The sequence below is a fragment of the Lodderomyces beijingensis genome (assembly GCF_963989305.1).
Source record: "Lodderomyces beijingensis strain CBS 14171 genome assembly, chromosome: 1".
NCBI classification, from domain to species: Eukaryota; Fungi; Ascomycota; class Pichiomycetes; order Serinales; family Debaryomycetaceae; genus Lodderomyces; species Lodderomyces beijingensis.
The window spans coordinates 1,232,799-1,248,664 of record NC_089970.1 but is presented as its reverse complement, the minus strand read 5'-3'; the positions used below and the strand labels follow the sequence as shown (position 1 = coordinate 1,248,664).

Genomic DNA, 15,866 nt, shown 5'->3' with positions numbered 1-15,866 from the left:
TAATGCTACTACTACACACGCTGGGCCGTTCGCCAACACGATACAACTCAAACCTTTCTATCTATCTATCGTATACTTTACTCTTGACAAATTTTTCAACCATCGCATAAATTTAAACTTCTCATCTACCCTTGTTTTCCTTTTCTTATTGAAAATACACTATCTACCCTGTGATTCTTTTTTTTTTTCAATCATTCTTTTAAATATAGCCGTGCTTGATTCAGTTCATAGTTTACTCAACACTGCCACTACCACAGCATGATTAGAAGTTCAAGGTCTTTGGTTAGATCTACAACTAGAGTGTTGACCAGATCAACACCGCAAACGATCTCATTGCGCCGTATCCCCAGGTGCTGCAACCAATTCCAGAATATAACCAGGTCCTTGGCAACTGCAAACACCTCGCTGGAGAACTACGCCAAGGTTTTCAACCCCAATGCTGAAAAAGTATCGTTATCGAACTTGGATACATTTGCAAGAAGACACATTGGCCCAACTCCCGCCAATGTCAGGTACATGCTTGAAACGTTGGGTTACTCCGACCTTGATGAGTTCTTGAGCAATGCCGTGCCCGAGCACATCTTGATCAAGCGTAAATTGCAAGTCCAGCCTCAACAGGGGTTCACTGAGCAAGAGATGTTGAAACACTTGCACTCAATCGCTGACAAGAACAAGATCTACAAGTCTTTTATCGGGAAAGGTTACGCCGGCACTTTGTTGCCTCCTGTTATCCAAAGAAACTTGTTGGAGAGCCCCGAATGGTACACGAGTTATACGCCATACCAGCCCGAGATTTCCCAGGGGAGATTGCAAAGTCTTTTGAATTACCAGACGATGATTACCTCGTTGACTGGGTTAGACATGGCCAATGCTTCCTTGTTGGACGAAGGTACTGCTGCTGGTGAAGCCATGAATTTATCCTTCCACAATGCCAAGGGCAAAAAACACATTTACGTGATTGACGCTGAATTGCACCCACAGACTAAGGACGTTATTAAATCAAGAGCTGAAAACATCAATGTCGAAATCAAGGAGTTGAATTTGGCCTCTGAAGACGGAGTCAGCGAGTTGAAGAGCATCATCAAGGACGTTTGTGGTGCATTGGTGCAATATCCAACCACCACTGGCTCGATCCACAACTACTCGCAAATTGGCGAGATTTTGCACGAAAACAAGGCTCTTTTCGCCATGGCTGCTGATTTGCTCGCGTTGACATTGATCAAGCCGCCAAGTTACTACGGTGCCGATATTGCCTTGGGCACTTCTCAAAGATTCGGGGTGCCCTTTGGTTACGGTGGCCCCCACGCAGCCTTTTTTGCTACTTCATCAAAATACGCCAGAAAAATCCCCGGAAGAATCGTTGGTGTTTCCAAGGACAGATTGGGCAACCCTGCGTTGAGATTAGCGTTGCAAACTAGAGAGCAACACATCAAGAGAGAAAAAGCCACTTCAAACATTTGTACTGCACAGGCCTTGTTGGCCAACATTGCCGCCAACTACGCCGTTTTCCATGGTCCTGAAGGGTTGAAAAACATTGCAAAGAGAGTTTATGGATTCACCACCTTGTTGGCAAAGGAGATTGCTAAGAGCCAGAAACACGAGATTGTCAATGACAAGTGGTTTGATACATTAACCATAAAATTGAATGACGTTACCGCTGACGAAATCTTGCAAAAGGCCTTGAGCAAGTATGGAATCAATCTTTTCAAAGTTGACGACTCGACCGTCTCCTTGCAATTGGATGAAACCGTTGAAAAGCAAGATTTGGTCAACTTGGTTGAACTATTTACCGGTGGCTCATTCGTGGCACCCACAGAGGAACTTCCATCTATCCCTGCCGAGTTGGTGAGAACAGACGAAATCTTACCTCACGAAGTTTTCCATTCGCACCACTCGGAAACGGCCATGTTGAGATACTTGCACCTCTTGCAATCCAAGGACTTGTCCTTGGCAAACTCGATGATCCCCTTGGGCTCATGTACGATGAAGTTAAACTCCACGGTTGAGATGCAGACTTTGTCCATCCCCGGATTCAACTCGATCCACCCCTTTGTGCCAGCAGACCAGGCTCAAGGTTACAAGGAGCTCGTTGATGAATTTGAAAAAGATCTCAATGACATCACTGGATTTGACGCCACCACCTCGATGCCCAACTCTGGTGCTCAAGGAGAATACACGGGTCTTTCTTTGATTAGACAATACCACAAATCCAGAGGTGAATACGAGCAGAGGAACATCTGTCTTATTCCCGTGAGTGCTCACGGTACCAACCCCGCCTCAGCGGCGATGTGCGGCTTGAAAGTGGTTCCCGTCAAGTGCTTGGACAATGGTTCAATCGATTTGAAAGATTTGCAAGACAAGGCCGAAAAACATGCTCAGAACTTGTGCTCCATCATGATCACTTACCCTTCCACGTATGGTCTTTTCGAGCCAGGGGTGAAACAGGCCATTGACATTGTTCACCAGAATGGAGGCTTGGTTTACCTCGACGGTGCCAATATGAATGCGCAAGTTGGATTGACTTCGCCCGGCGACTTGGGCGCAGACGTGTGCCACTTGAACATCCACAAGACGTTTGCCTTGAGTCACGGTGGCGGTGGTCCCGGCCAAGCACCAGTGTGCGTTAAAGAGCACTTGAAGCCATTTTTGCCTCAGCACCACTTTGTCAATACTCCCCACTCGACGGTTGAGTCGATCAAATCGGTCAACTCTGCGCCCTTTGGAAGCGCTTCGGTGATTCCAGTGTCATATTCGTACATCAAGATGTTGGGATCCGACTCATTGCCCTATGTTTCCACGATTGCCATGTTGAACGCCAACTACATCTTGGCTAAATTGAAGCCCCATTTCAAGATTTTGTTTGTTGACCCCGAGGCATCGTCTGAAGAAGGGTTGAAGCACTGCGCCCACGAGTTCATATTGGACTTGAGGGAGTTTCAAAAGAATGGCATCGAGGCCATCGACATTGCCAAAAGGTTGCAAGATTACGGGTTCCATGCGCCCACCATGTCCTTCCCTGTTGCCGGCACTTTGATGATTGAGCCCACCGAGTCGGAGAACCTTGCCGAGTTGGACCGGTTCATTGACTCCTTCATCTCTATCCGTAAAGAGATTGACGCTTATATCGCGGGCGAGCCATTGGGACAAGTGTTGAAGAATGCTCCACACTCGTTGCAGGATATCATCAGCTCCAACGATTGGGAAACTAGGGGCTACACTCGAGAAGATGCAGCTTACCCCTTGCCATTTTTGAAAGAGAACAAATGCTGGCCTACTGTCTCGCGGGTCAATGACACGTATGGAGATATGAACTTGATGTGCACGTGCCCTTCAGTTGAGGAAGTGGCAGCTGACCAGAATTGAGCTGAGACGACATAGATTGCCCCGCTATTCACGTTGTTGTATCTGCTGCCCGCTATTTATTTAATATGATTTGGCTTGGATGCCATAGATTTTATAGAAACAATTAAAAACTAATAGATTAATGGTCTTTTCTATTGCATTTAAAAGTCTCTCGTTGAGATTAGTCCAGTAATCGCGATTGCGCTGCAACACTGCTCGGTAATGCCATTTTCCTGAGCTCTCGACTTTTAAATACAAGGTCGATATAAATTGGAAATCAGCCGTATAAAAAAAGAAGAAGGGGGGGGGGGCTCTAAAATAAACGAGTCGATCAAAAAGCGGAAACCGCAAGATCCAAAGTTCATCTGTTGTCCGCAGGGTAAGTTTTTTTCGCTTTTGTGACCTGCATCCTTTATTTTCCCTACCCGGTCAAAAGCAGTCGGTACGCGGGCCGCCTTCCGCCTCGGCTCCCGCCTCGCTTCACACTGCCTCGCCTTACTTCGGCTCACTTTGCCCTTTAACTTTTTTCTTTCCGCCTGCTGCCATTCTCCCCGCCGGATGACATTTTCTCAATAAGCGGTGTGCTCTCGCTCAAAGACGGTACCAATAGAAACTTCAGTGGATAAAATCAGCTGACATCAAGTTTAAAGAAATACCCCCCAAAAAAAAAAGATTGCGCATTGTTGCAATATTTGTTACTGTCCCGTGGGATACCACCACCATCTTCAACCAAAACACAATTACCAAGCTGAAGCACATCTGTGTTTTTGGGTAACGGGAAATCAAAATGAGTGCTGACTTGGGGGAAGGGGAGCGGGGGGTAAGTTCGTCAGGTCCCATTTCTCGAAAGCCCATAATGTGTTCGCTTCCGCTCTTACAATGTATTTTGGAAGCTCAACGCACATTTTAATACGCAATGTCGTGACATACACCGGGGTGAAAAATATGTCATGTTCGCATCTACATGCTGCATCTTCTTCCCTTACCTTACCCTCCCCGTAATAATTTTGCCCGGTAAAAACATTTGCCTGGCTAGGTGTTATATCCGGAGACAAGGGTATGTTTCCCTCCCTCCCAGAGCCAAATTGATTAGCTTTGAACAGACAAAGCGAGGAAAAACATGTGTTCTTACATCTTCTCCGTGCTTTACTAGCGGTTGTGATTGAAGAATACGCAGCAAGCATTGACAGAGTCAGCTCCAGTTCTAGACTCTTTTTTGTTTTTTTTCGTTTGCTGAACACGCCACCACTCGGTGGAGAAACAATGCCGCTAGAAAAGTTGAGGTACCAATCAACACGCCATGCAACCTCAATTACGACATGAATTCTCCTCTTCTTCTTCTTCTTTTTTTTGTTTTTCACCCTCAGAGGTGATGGCGTGAATAGGATTTCTCTTGAGTGTAACTTTGTTTTTGGTAAGTGGGGGGTGGAAGTGAGGGAGGAAGTAACTACAGTTCAGTTGGTTTGATAGATGATGGCGTGGTATGCTCGTTGGGGGAGTTCTTACGGGGAGAACGCGCTGGAGAAAGAAAAAAAAAAAAGTCAAGCATAAAAACGGGAGAGAGATGGAGAGAGAGGAGTGGTGGCAGCCGTGGTGGTGGTGAACATACGTGCCAAGGTAAGGAAGGTTAAGAGAGGAACGCTCTTGATTCCAGAACTCACGTCATAGTTTCAGAAACTTTTCCAGTCTGGTTTTTCCTGGTGGTTCGTGGCGGTAGCTAGGAGGGATCGTGTACTTGAAATGATGGCGAGGAGGAGTGTGTCACTTGCACTGGTATTTCCGCCTGTTGGTTGAGTATCTACACACATGTACTCGTATGTGGATATGTTTTGTAGATGGGAGGAGGAGGAGAGAGGAATGGGGTTTTTTCCATCCGTTGCGATCTCCCCACTCCTGAGGAAGTCGTTACTCTACTCGCACTTGGTAGCTGCGCAAGGTCTTGCTAACAATTTATTTCTCCGCAACTGAACTGACAACTGGTAGCAGTGCGAGCAGGTATAAAATAGGAGATATGCACAATAAACTACCATTACTAACACTACTGTCGAGCGAGAGACAGAGAGAGAGAGCGAGAGGTATACTGGAGAATACAAACCATCCTTTTCTATCGACTATCTACAACCATCAATCGAGTCCGTTTTCTTCTACTTCTCCCACTTCAGCATAGACAAGACTGAAAAAAAAGCACTGCAAACAACAAAAACATCGAGGCGCCACTACATCTAACACATTATTTTGCTTCTCATAATACCCGTCATTACTATAGTTCAAACCTGACCCTTGCCTATAACCCCCTTTCCCCTCCCCTTCGCCCCCCCCCCAACTCAATCAGTTGAATTGTTATACTACTTTGATCTTGTCAACAAGTTGCCCTTTCCTCCACAACCCATTCCACTCCACTTCACTTGACTCCACACCATCACGTTTTTGATAGATCCAATCGCCTTTGCCTAACTGACTAACTACCTACCTACTATCTTCTGATTGATTGAAGAATGGTTAATCCACCTCAACCAAGAGAGAAGCCGCCAACTTCACCTCGAGTATCCCACTCGCTGGTTTCCTCAAAGCATTCGCCTCTTATTTCACACAGTCAATTGTATGGAAATAGCAATATACCACCAACTCCACATTCACATTTGCACCATACACCAAGCAATTCGTCATCGGTATCGTCGCTGTCGTCAGGAGCTTACAGTCATAGCCATAGCCACAGTTACAGCCATGGTCCTGCCCATGGTCCTGGCCATTTGGGCCATGGACATAGCCATTCGACTGCTTCCAATATTAGTGCCAGCAATACTGGTAATAGTACAGGAGGACCAGGACAAGGGCAAGGCCAAGGACATGCGTCCCAGCATCCATCACGTAAACCTTCGATTGTTGAATTGTTGAGCTCACCTCCACCGTTGCCCGTGGAATCAGATGATGCCATCCACCATTTCAGTTTATCGAGGAACCCTTCCATAAGCTCAAGAACTAGTGGTGGATATAATCCTTTTAGCAGCAGTGGTCTTGGCCACCACCCTTCTATTTCGACTCAAAGCGGATATGGCTATGGCTATGGCACCGGTGCTGGCAATGCTGCTGGTGGTGGTGGCATTGATTGGAGCGACTTACCATTAACCGAGGTGGTTGAGCCTAGCAAGTTGATCCACATCCATAGTTCAAATTCGGTACAGGCAGCGTTTGAAACCTTGGTTAAAAACGACTTGACCAGTGTACCAGTCTCTGTATCCAAAGATGATCCCACCGATTTAAGAAACTGCTTGACATTTGACTACAGCGACTTGAACACGTATTTGTTGTTGATTATGAACAAGATTGACGCCAATGAATTGAATGTCGACGAGATTGGTGATGCGAAAACCACCGTTAAGGAAAAACAAAATCTTGTTGTTCAAGCCATCAACAAGGCCAAAAAGGGGGAAGAAGTCCCCGTTGAATTCATCATCAAGTTGCACCCCAAGAACCCCTTTATCAAATTTAGTGAAGAAGATACTTTGTTTTCAGTCATGGAGACATTGGGCAATGGGGTTCATCGAGTAGCCATCACCAATGACGAAGGCACCAAAATCACAGGGATACTTTCGCAAAGAAGGTTAATCAAGTACATGTGGGAAAATGCCAGAAGATTCCCGCTGTTGGAGTTTTACCTCCAGTCGACATTACAGGATTTGAAAATTGGATCAACCAACCCCATCACCATATACGATGACCAGCCAGTGCTAGAAGCACTACACAAGATGTTTAACGAAAATGTGTCCTCGCTAGCCGTCATTGATAGGGCCAAGAACCTAATTGGCAACATCTCCATTGTTGATGTGCGCAACTTGACCAGCTCCAAAAACTCGCACTTGTTGTACAAATCGGTGTTGAATTTCATCAGCTACAATTTGTCGCAAAAGGGAATTGAAGAAGGGCAAGACCAGTTCCCCATTTTCCATGTAAATAATCAGAGCAGTTTGGGAAGAGTCATTGCCAAATTGGTGGCAACTCAATCGCATAGATTATGGGTGGTTGATACTTCGAGAAAAGCAAGTGCTGCGTCTTCACAAAGCTCTAGCGCACCCAACAGCGGACTCAACTCTAGCGTTACCTTTGGGGCACCTCAACCTGCTGACGTACCAATTACAAACAAGGCCACCAGCGTTGAGGCCACGTTGATGAGCAGCAGCAGCGGACAATCGTTGCAGAATCCAGGCGTTGCCTTGGCTGCCTCTGCAGCACAACAGGAAGCGGGCTACACTGGAGGCACGGGAAAATTGATTGGGGTAGTGACGCTAACTGATATTTTGGGCGTGTTTGCCAACTCCAAGGGAAGGAAAACGGACCCATTATCAGCTAGAAACCAGAGACGCAGAAGCTCAACGTCAACTACAAGGTCTTCAATTGACAGTTCGCTAAGCTTTGAGCAGCCAAGTGGCAACACTCAGACTAGTCAACCTGGTGTTGGCGGTGGAAGCAATGGGGGAAGCACAGCCAACCTTGCTCAGCCATCGACAACTACCAATGTCGGTTCTACGGGGCCTCGAGGATCGGGTAATGTGGACGCCAACAGTGATATCTTTAGGAAGCAATTTGTCAAACCATAGGAGAAAAATTTTGAAAAAAAGAAAAAAAAAAGGAAACAACCAAATGACGGAAATTTTTTGTAACTTGAAGCCTCTACATATATATATCACTATTGAATACGAAAAAACAAAAAAAAAAAAACAAAACATCGACTGTAGTGGATTATTTTGCCATTGCTTAAGGTGGAACCGACTTTCTGCTTCAGAAGGTGCGGTTACCGACGGTGTTGAGATGAAAACCTAGCGAGATACCCCCTTTAAAAGAAAAAAATCTACACAGAGATGTAAAATAAATGAACACGTGCATGTCACTATACCATGCTGCCACACACGATATAAAATGTATAAAATTCCCAAATGACGATTCATTGGGGGGCGGGGTTTACTTTATTGCATCGTGGTGAGAAGTAGTGGCCAAAGAGATCTTGTTCATGAGAGTCGTTCCCTTCAATTGTAGGACGCCATGCGGGAAAGCATCCACTATAACTACAAACTCAAACTCAAACTCTTTCATCTCGTTGCAAAACACGTTGTTTAATATCATTTCTCATCATTTCTCTTCAGCATCAGCATTATCTCCATCCCGCTGCTCTGGAGTAGTTTGAGATGAACAACTGCCAGGGCAAGATTTGCCACCGGCTGCTAAGAACTATCCATTACAGCAGAGAGATGGAGCTGAGATGAGCTTCCTCCTGCTCCCCCCCCTCGTCAACAGCGGTGAGAGAGATCATAACGCAAAGCGCATGAAAAATTTGATTATAGTGGTCGTGGCAGTGGTAGTTATGCAAATGTCGCGACACACATTTTCCTTTTTTTTTGTTTTGTTCTATTCTGAGACCCCGGACAGTATCTTACGTTGACTTTAATAGGACAAATGGTTAGGATAAAACCCGTATTCTATCCGGGAGACAGGTGGCTGTTATCCAGTGCTACGTTACTATGGTTATTACCGGTACCTCTGTGGTCAAAGATGGGCATTTCTTTGCCCATTTGACAGCACTTTCTAGCTCTCTCTCTCTTTTTTTTTCACTTATTTATTTTTCAAGGTGGTGGAGATCCACCCCCTCTTTCTGATGTACGCGATTGCATCTTTTAACACTTTTGAGATGGGCAGCACACGACCAGTTGTGACTTCCTGCTGAACCGATGAAAGTGATGAGTTTTCTGATGATGAGAGTGAAGAATTGAGAGTAGAGCAGAAGAGTAGAGTTAGAGCAGGTGTTTGGAATCTGCGGCGAGATGTTTCTGTTGTGGTGACTCATTAAAATGAGATCTCAGAGATAAGCTAATGTTCGATGTAAAGGGCTGCGCCAGCCAGCATAAGAACAGGGGACATCATCACCATCATCGTCGTCATCACCACTCGATTGCAGCGCCAGGGAGCAGCAGGGATGAAGCAAGCAAATATAGTTGATGGCCCGGTGAGTCAGCTCTCGCGATTGTCTAACATTGACTCAAAAGTGTAATGCTCTCACTAACTCATCCCAGCTCATCTCTCTGCTGCATTCTCTTAAAAAGACAGCACACACAGTCGCTCCCTTAATGTGTGCGTAGAGTGCAAGTGTAATAAACTCTTCGCTCGATTTTTTCCTGGTAGCGCCTATTCTTTTTTTTTTTGTTTCGCTATCTTTGGTAGCACTCAATATAAATTGAATTGAATTTTCAACAATTTTCCAGCTAGAAAAATTTTCGCCCCCTTTCTCCCACCCTTTTTCCTCTTTTTTGTTGTTAAGCAATTGCTGGATAAATTTTTTTTTTCTAGTTTAAAGAACCAAATTATCAACCATGGGTAAGGAAAAGACTCACGTTAACGTCGTTGTCATTGGTCACGTCGATTCTGGTAAATCGACCACCACCGGTCACTTGATCTACAAGTGTGGTGGTATCGACAAGAGAACCATTGAAAAGTTCGAAAAGGAGGCTGCTGAATTGGGTAAAGGTTCTTTCAAATACGCTTGGGTTTTGGACAAGTTGAAGGCCGAGAGAGAAAGAGGTATCACCATCGATATCGCTTTGTGGAAGTTCGAGACTCCAAAATACCACGTTACCGTTATTGATGCTCCAGGTCACAGAGATTTCATCAAGAATATGATTACTGGTACTTCCCAAGCTGACTGTGCTATTTTGATCATTGCTGGTGGTACCGGTGAGTTTGAAGCCGGTATCTCCAAGGACGGTCAAACCAGAGAACACGCTTTGTTGGCTTACACCTTGGGTGTCAAGCAGTTGATTGTTGCCGTCAACAAGATGGACTCTGTCAAGTGGGACAAGAACAGATTTGAGGAAATCATCAAGGAGACCTCCAACTTCGTCAAGAAGGTTGGTTACAACCCAAAGAGTGTGCCATTTGTTCCAATCTCTGGTTGGAACGGTGACAATATGATTGAGCCATCCGCCAACTGTCCATGGTACAAGGGTTGGGAAAAGGAAACCAAGGCTGGTAAGTCCACCGGTAAGACTTTGTTGGAGGCCATTGACGCCATTGAGCCACCACAGAGACCAACCGACAAGCCATTGAGATTGCCATTGCAAGATGTCTACAAGATTGGTGGTATCGGAACTGTGCCAGTTGGTAGAGTTGAAACCGGTATCATCAAGGCTGGTATGGTTGTCACTTTTGCCCCAGCTGGTGTCACCACTGAAGTCAAGTCCGTCGAAATGCACCACGAACAATTGGTTGAAGGTGTCCCAGGTGACAATGTTGGTTTCAACGTTAAGAATGTTTCCGTTAAGGAAATCAGAAGAGGTAACGTTTGTGGTGACTCCAAGAACGACCCACCAAAGGGTTGCGACTCCTTCAATGCTCAAGTCATTGTCTTGAACCACCCAGGTCAAATCTCTGCTGGTTACTCTCCAGTCTTGGACTGTCACACTGCTCACATTGCTTGTAAATTCGACACCTTGATTGAAAAGATTGACAGAAGAACCGGTAAGAAGTTGGAAGACGAGCCAAAATTCATCAAGTCTGGTGACGCTGCTATCGTCAAGATGGTCCCAACCAAGCCAATGTGTGTTGAGGCCTTCACCGACTACCCACCATTGGGAAGATTCGCTGTTAGAGACATGAGACAAACCGTTGCTGTTGGTGTCATCAAGTCCGTTGAGAAATCCGACAAGGCCGGTAAGATCACCAAGGCCGGTGCTAAAGCTGCTGCCAAGAAGTAAGTAAGCTAGCAGACTTTGCAAGCGAGACTTGAAAAAAAAAAAAGGAAAATTTTTAATCTGAGTAGAATAACGGTCAAACGAGTTGTCTTTTGTTGTTTTTTTATTTGATGTGTAGTCAATATATAAAGCAGTTTTAAACCTTGCTTTCTTCTCTTTCTCCTTCTCTTCTCACTGATGATTGATTTATGGATAGAAGAAAACTTCAGTTGTCAGTGCCAATGGTTGATATGCAAGGGACCAGAGCATAATGCCTTTTGATTCCCGTACACCATAAAGTCTCATTAGCGATGAATTTCATCAGAGTTGAAAAGTTGGTTCCGCTAGTATTATTGACTAGAGGATTTTTCAACATGCATCAGGTGGTTTCGTGGTCTAGTCGGTTATGGCATCTGCTTAACACGCAGAACGTCCCCAGTTCGATCCTGGGCGAAATCATATTTTTTTTTTTTTGAATATCCTCCTTACCTCCTAATGGTTAAGGACAGTTCCTACAGAATCTACGTTCCAATTTCTTTTTTACAAATAAATCATCTATAGTTTTTTTTTCTTGTTGTTCTAATTTCTAAACACTTTGAATCTGGGTAAACTCCCGTTTCAAATTCTTAAACGTTTTTTTACTCTTACCAAGGGATTGCCTATGGAATACCCTCTTGTAAAGTCTTGCCAATTTGGGGAACCAAATCGAATCTCCCACCATCATCAACACGAGGTTCACCACTGCAAAAATGACGATGAACCAGTAAAAATTGCCATGGAGGTCGGTGAGTTGCATAAAGTCGCCCAATTTCGAGTCGCCTTTGATTGCAAATAACGACAAGGACAACAATGTAGCCACGACGAGATTGATCATAAAGGGGACGTTTTGCTGGATGGGCTCTCTGTAAGGTGGCCCTTGGTTCAACACCACGGCGATCAAAATGTACTGGAAGTTTGAAAAGAGAAACAACACGGTGTTATCCGACGACTGAACGGCATCGTCGTCGCCTGGCACGGGCTTGATGTACCACGGCTCGTGTCCCACCCAGAGCCAAATGACAACTTGAAACATCAACAAGACAAAAATGTTGCACACCATCGGGATCAAGACTTTTGGAGAGACTAGATTGGCGGTGGGTCTCTTGACACAGAGCTTGTTGTACGGTTTCGACCACGACATGAATATCGCCAAGGGGAGGATCAAGAACAAGTCAATGTACAAGAACTGGAAATCGCCCAAGTTCGTACCTGTCTTGTAAAGGATGGTCACGGTGACAAACTGGATCGCCGAGTACAAGGACATGTACTTGAAGCACGAAAAACTCGTGACCAAGCTCGAGCGGCCTTCTTTGATCACGTCCAAGACGCACGAGATCTCAAATACTCTTGACGTGAACGGTGCAGCCACGGAAGCTTCTGCCTCAGAGAGCGAAATGCCAACATCGGCAGCCTTCAATGCACCACAGTCGTTGGCGCCATCGCCACAGAAGCCCACGGTGTAATCGATTTTTTGAAGCTGTTCCACTAGTTCGTGCTTCTCGTCAGGCGACATCCGTGCAAAAACGTCGCAGTTCATCAACACATTGCGGGTGATGTTGATGTCTTTCACCTCGGTGAGAAGAAACCTGAATATGTCTCCCGTCATTGCCAACTTGTACTTCGAGTCCTGTCTGATATCCATCGGCTTGATGGTTTCCGAATCCAAGCGCTTATCGGGGTCATTGACCTCCTGCCAGAATATAAAACGTATATCGTCTTTGACGTCCAAAATGGGGATGTAAATCTCTTGCACCTGGTCTGGTGGTAGTAGTTTCAGTTCTCGTGCAACACTAATCGCAGTGAGGATATTGTCGCCAGTGCACATGATGGTTCGGATTTGAGCTTCGTTCAATGCTTCCAATGTCGGCGCTGTTGATTTCTTCAACTTGTTCTCGAAAACAATAAACCCCGTGAATGTTAGACCCGACTCAGCGTCACCACGCTCCAACTTGTCCGAGTCAACTCCCTTGTATGCGCAAGCAATCACTCTGTATCCTAGATGGGTGTAATGGTGCAAAAGCTCTTCAAAGTTGGAAGGAAGCGACTCCTCGTGGCAGATATCCACCATGATCTCCGGTGCCCCCTTGGTGAAGACAATTTTTTTATTATTACTATTGGGCACACTCACAACAACAGACATCCTTCTCAAGGATGCGACAAACTCATATTCTTTCACCACGTTGTAAAACTGTCCGTTATTGGAAACAATGGGTTTACCGGTCTCAACGTCTTCCTCGTATTCCCACCTCGTGAATTCAAACATCTTAGCATCGAGCGGGTCGCCCATGATTTCTCCATCAATCAGTCGAAGCGAGTGGCAAGACGCCATGCACCCGAGAAGAAACTTGCCGTTGTTGGTCTCGTAATCGGACGTGCGAACCGTCTTTAAATTCAGGATGTCCTCGACCAAAGTTTCAAAGACAATTTCCTTGCGTCCTTCAGCGTTATTTGCCAAGTGAATCCCCAACACATCGAGCCCGTCCTCAGTCAAAGTACCGGTCTTGTCAAAACAGAGGGCGTCGATTTTCCCGCCAATGTTGACTCGACTGGGCGCCGTGCAGTAGATTTGTAGCTTCTTGAGTCTTGCTATCGCAAAGCTGACTCCGATCGTAAGGGTTGCTGGTAATGCTGGCGGCACAACAATCGTGATGATGTCCAAGGCTCTCAAAATCATCACTTTTTTGCTGATGCCCAACTTGATAAAGTTGTAAGTCGAGTATGTGAAGCCAATCGCAGCAATGATGGTCATGAAGCCGATATATTTGAATGAATCTTGGTAAAACTTGAAGCCAGTTGGTTTGGGGAAAAGCATAGATCTCACTAAAGATCCCTTTGTGGTGTTGAACCCGGTTTTGATTACCATTGCTTGGACGGGCTCGTCGTTTGCAGACCTCATCTTTAAAAGCTTGGTTCCGCTAAAGAGATAGGACCTTGACAAAGCCGGGTCAATGAAATTATCGGGAAGCAACTTAACAGTTTCCCTCGTGGCGCTCACCTTGGACACCGGTACACTTTCACCAGTCAACATGGACTCGTTAATGACACACTCGCCGTTTGCGAGCAACGCGTCGCAAGGAAGAACACTCAACGAGGGGTCGACTTCAAAAACATCCCCCGGCACCAAGTCCACCGACTCAATCTGTTTCCAAAACCCATTCCTCCACACTCGCACCTCGCAGCTGAATCTCGAAATCAGCTGCAACCTCCGGATTGTCGACTTTGTTTCCACGAGCGAGTTGATGATCGAGATCATGGAAATGAGAAAAATGCAGGACGCATAATAGTAGTAGTCGTCCGCCAACCATAGAAAAATGGAGAAGATCTGGAAAACGTAGAACGGGTGCAACACTTCGTCGACCAAAAGCTGAAACACGGACTTTTCATCTACTTCGATTCGATTCTCGTCAAACACTTCCAACCTCTGCTCCTGGAGAGACTGGGAAATACCGTCCTTGATGTTCTTTACATTCAACCACCTCCCATCATACCAATTGGAGTTTGTCTTGAAGATGTCCTCCGCCGGGTTGTAGAAGAACTTGATGTACCGGTAAACAAACGAGTGCAAATAAGGAACAACAATGTCCTTTTCCGAGTCTCCTTCTGGAAGAGCTAAAAAGCAGGAAAGGCGTTCGCTAAACCTCTGCTTTTTAATATCGATAATCAGCAACTCTCCAAATTCGTTTTCAATGACACACCAGTCCGCGAGACCGAGCGGGCTCCGCGTTCCCATGAAATTGACTCTGTATCTGGGGAACCACCGTAGTATCAAGTACCCCAACCCCAACGTCAATATGCAGAATAAATAGTACAAGGTCTTTTTCCACCACGAGTTGCGGTAACCAGCGATACCAATCACCAAGTCTTCCTCAGCTAGATAGTATCTTTGGTAATCCAACACAGTAGGAAAAGCTTTGTGAAAGTCCTCATCGATCTTGTTGGCATCGGCGCTGCTCTCATCAAGCAAGTCTGATCGCGCACTGCTTCCATCGGAGCTGCGGCGGTTACGCCGTTCGAAGTTCAACGAGCCGTAATCAGCAACTTCCGGAGACTTGGCCCTGTCATTGGGCAGCTCATCCGTGGCAAGGCTCTCCTGGAGTGCTTCTTCGTCGCTCAAGTACTTGTCCACCGAGTACTCCCAGTTTGTGTTGTAGTCGACAGGGTCTTCGGGATTCTCCAAAGTTGACCCACCGGGGGCCATTTCAATCTCATCGGCCGAAAAGAATCGGAAATGGGACTGGGTATCGATCGAGCTTCGCGAGGCGTGCGACTTGACGGACCTCAAGTCGACGTCGTGCTCGTCAGCACTAAGAAGCGGCGACGTCTCCCTAGAAAGACGCGAGCTTCGCCTGTTGCCAAAGCTGTGCGGATAATGCAAGGAGGTCACCGATGAAGGGATCACAGCGGACCCAGCTCCCGAAAACATTTCGAAATTGTTTTCATCTAGCAAGTGTCCAACGGACGAGTCAACCGAGGTGACTGAATTGTGTCTAGAACGGCTCAATTTCCGGTCGTACGAGGACGACCGTCTGCTCCTCGAGGGCCTTTGGTTGCTACTCATGATGATTCTTGCTACTCGTCCTTTCCTTTTTTTTCGTTTTCTTTTCTTTTCTTGTCGCCAGATGTTGGCGAAGTAAATCAAGTTGGATCAAAAAATTGACAATATTTCAACCTCAATTTGCAAAAATTTCCGCCAAATAAAAACCGTCAGCTCATCAAAGTTTGGCTTCCAAAGGGGATGGTTTTTTCTTTTAGATCTGGTACGTACGTATG

The 15,866-nt window shown here is 45.8% G+C and overlaps 4 protein-coding genes across 4 annotated transcripts; 3 read left to right on the top strand and 1 right to left on the bottom strand. All coding sequences in view use genetic code 12, as the record gives it.

Moving 5' to 3' along the window:
* Positions 1–258: 258 nt before the first annotated feature.
* On the top strand, positions 259–3,363 carry LODBEIA_P05190 (uncharacterized protein; the record flags this gene model as incomplete). Its single annotated transcript, XM_066975494.1, has 1 exon — positions 259–3,363. One exon carries the CDS (start codon positions 259–261, stop codon positions 3,361–3,363), a length of 3,105 nt encoding a protein of 1,034 aa, XP_066827457.1.
* A 2,474-nt stretch (positions 3,364–5,837) lies between these two features.
* On the top strand, positions 5,838–7,937 carry LODBEIA_P05180 (uncharacterized protein; the record flags this gene model as incomplete). The annotated part of the gene is made up of 1 exon (XM_066975483.1): positions 5,838–7,937. One exon carries the CDS (start codon positions 5,838–5,840, stop codon positions 7,935–7,937), a length of 2,100 nt encoding a protein of 699 aa, XP_066827456.1.
* Positions 7,938–9,701: 1,764 nt separating this feature from the next.
* Positions 9,702–11,081, top strand: LODBEIA_P05170 (translation elongation factor EF-1 alpha; the record flags this gene model as incomplete). The annotated part of the gene is made up of 1 exon (XM_066975472.1): positions 9,702–11,081. The coding sequence occupies one exon, from the start codon at positions 9,702–9,704 to the stop codon at positions 11,079–11,081; it is 1,380 nt and encodes a 459-aa protein (XP_066827455.1).
* Positions 11,082–11,643: 562 nt separating this feature from the next.
* LODBEIA_P05160 (uncharacterized protein) lies at positions 11,644–15,654 on the bottom strand (the record flags this gene model as incomplete). Its single annotated transcript, XM_066975461.1, has 1 exon — positions 11,644–15,654. The coding sequence occupies one exon, from the start codon at positions 15,652–15,654 to the stop codon at positions 11,644–11,646; it is 4,011 nt and encodes a 1,336-aa protein (XP_066827454.1).
* Between the last annotated feature and the right edge of the window lie 212 nt (positions 15,655–15,866).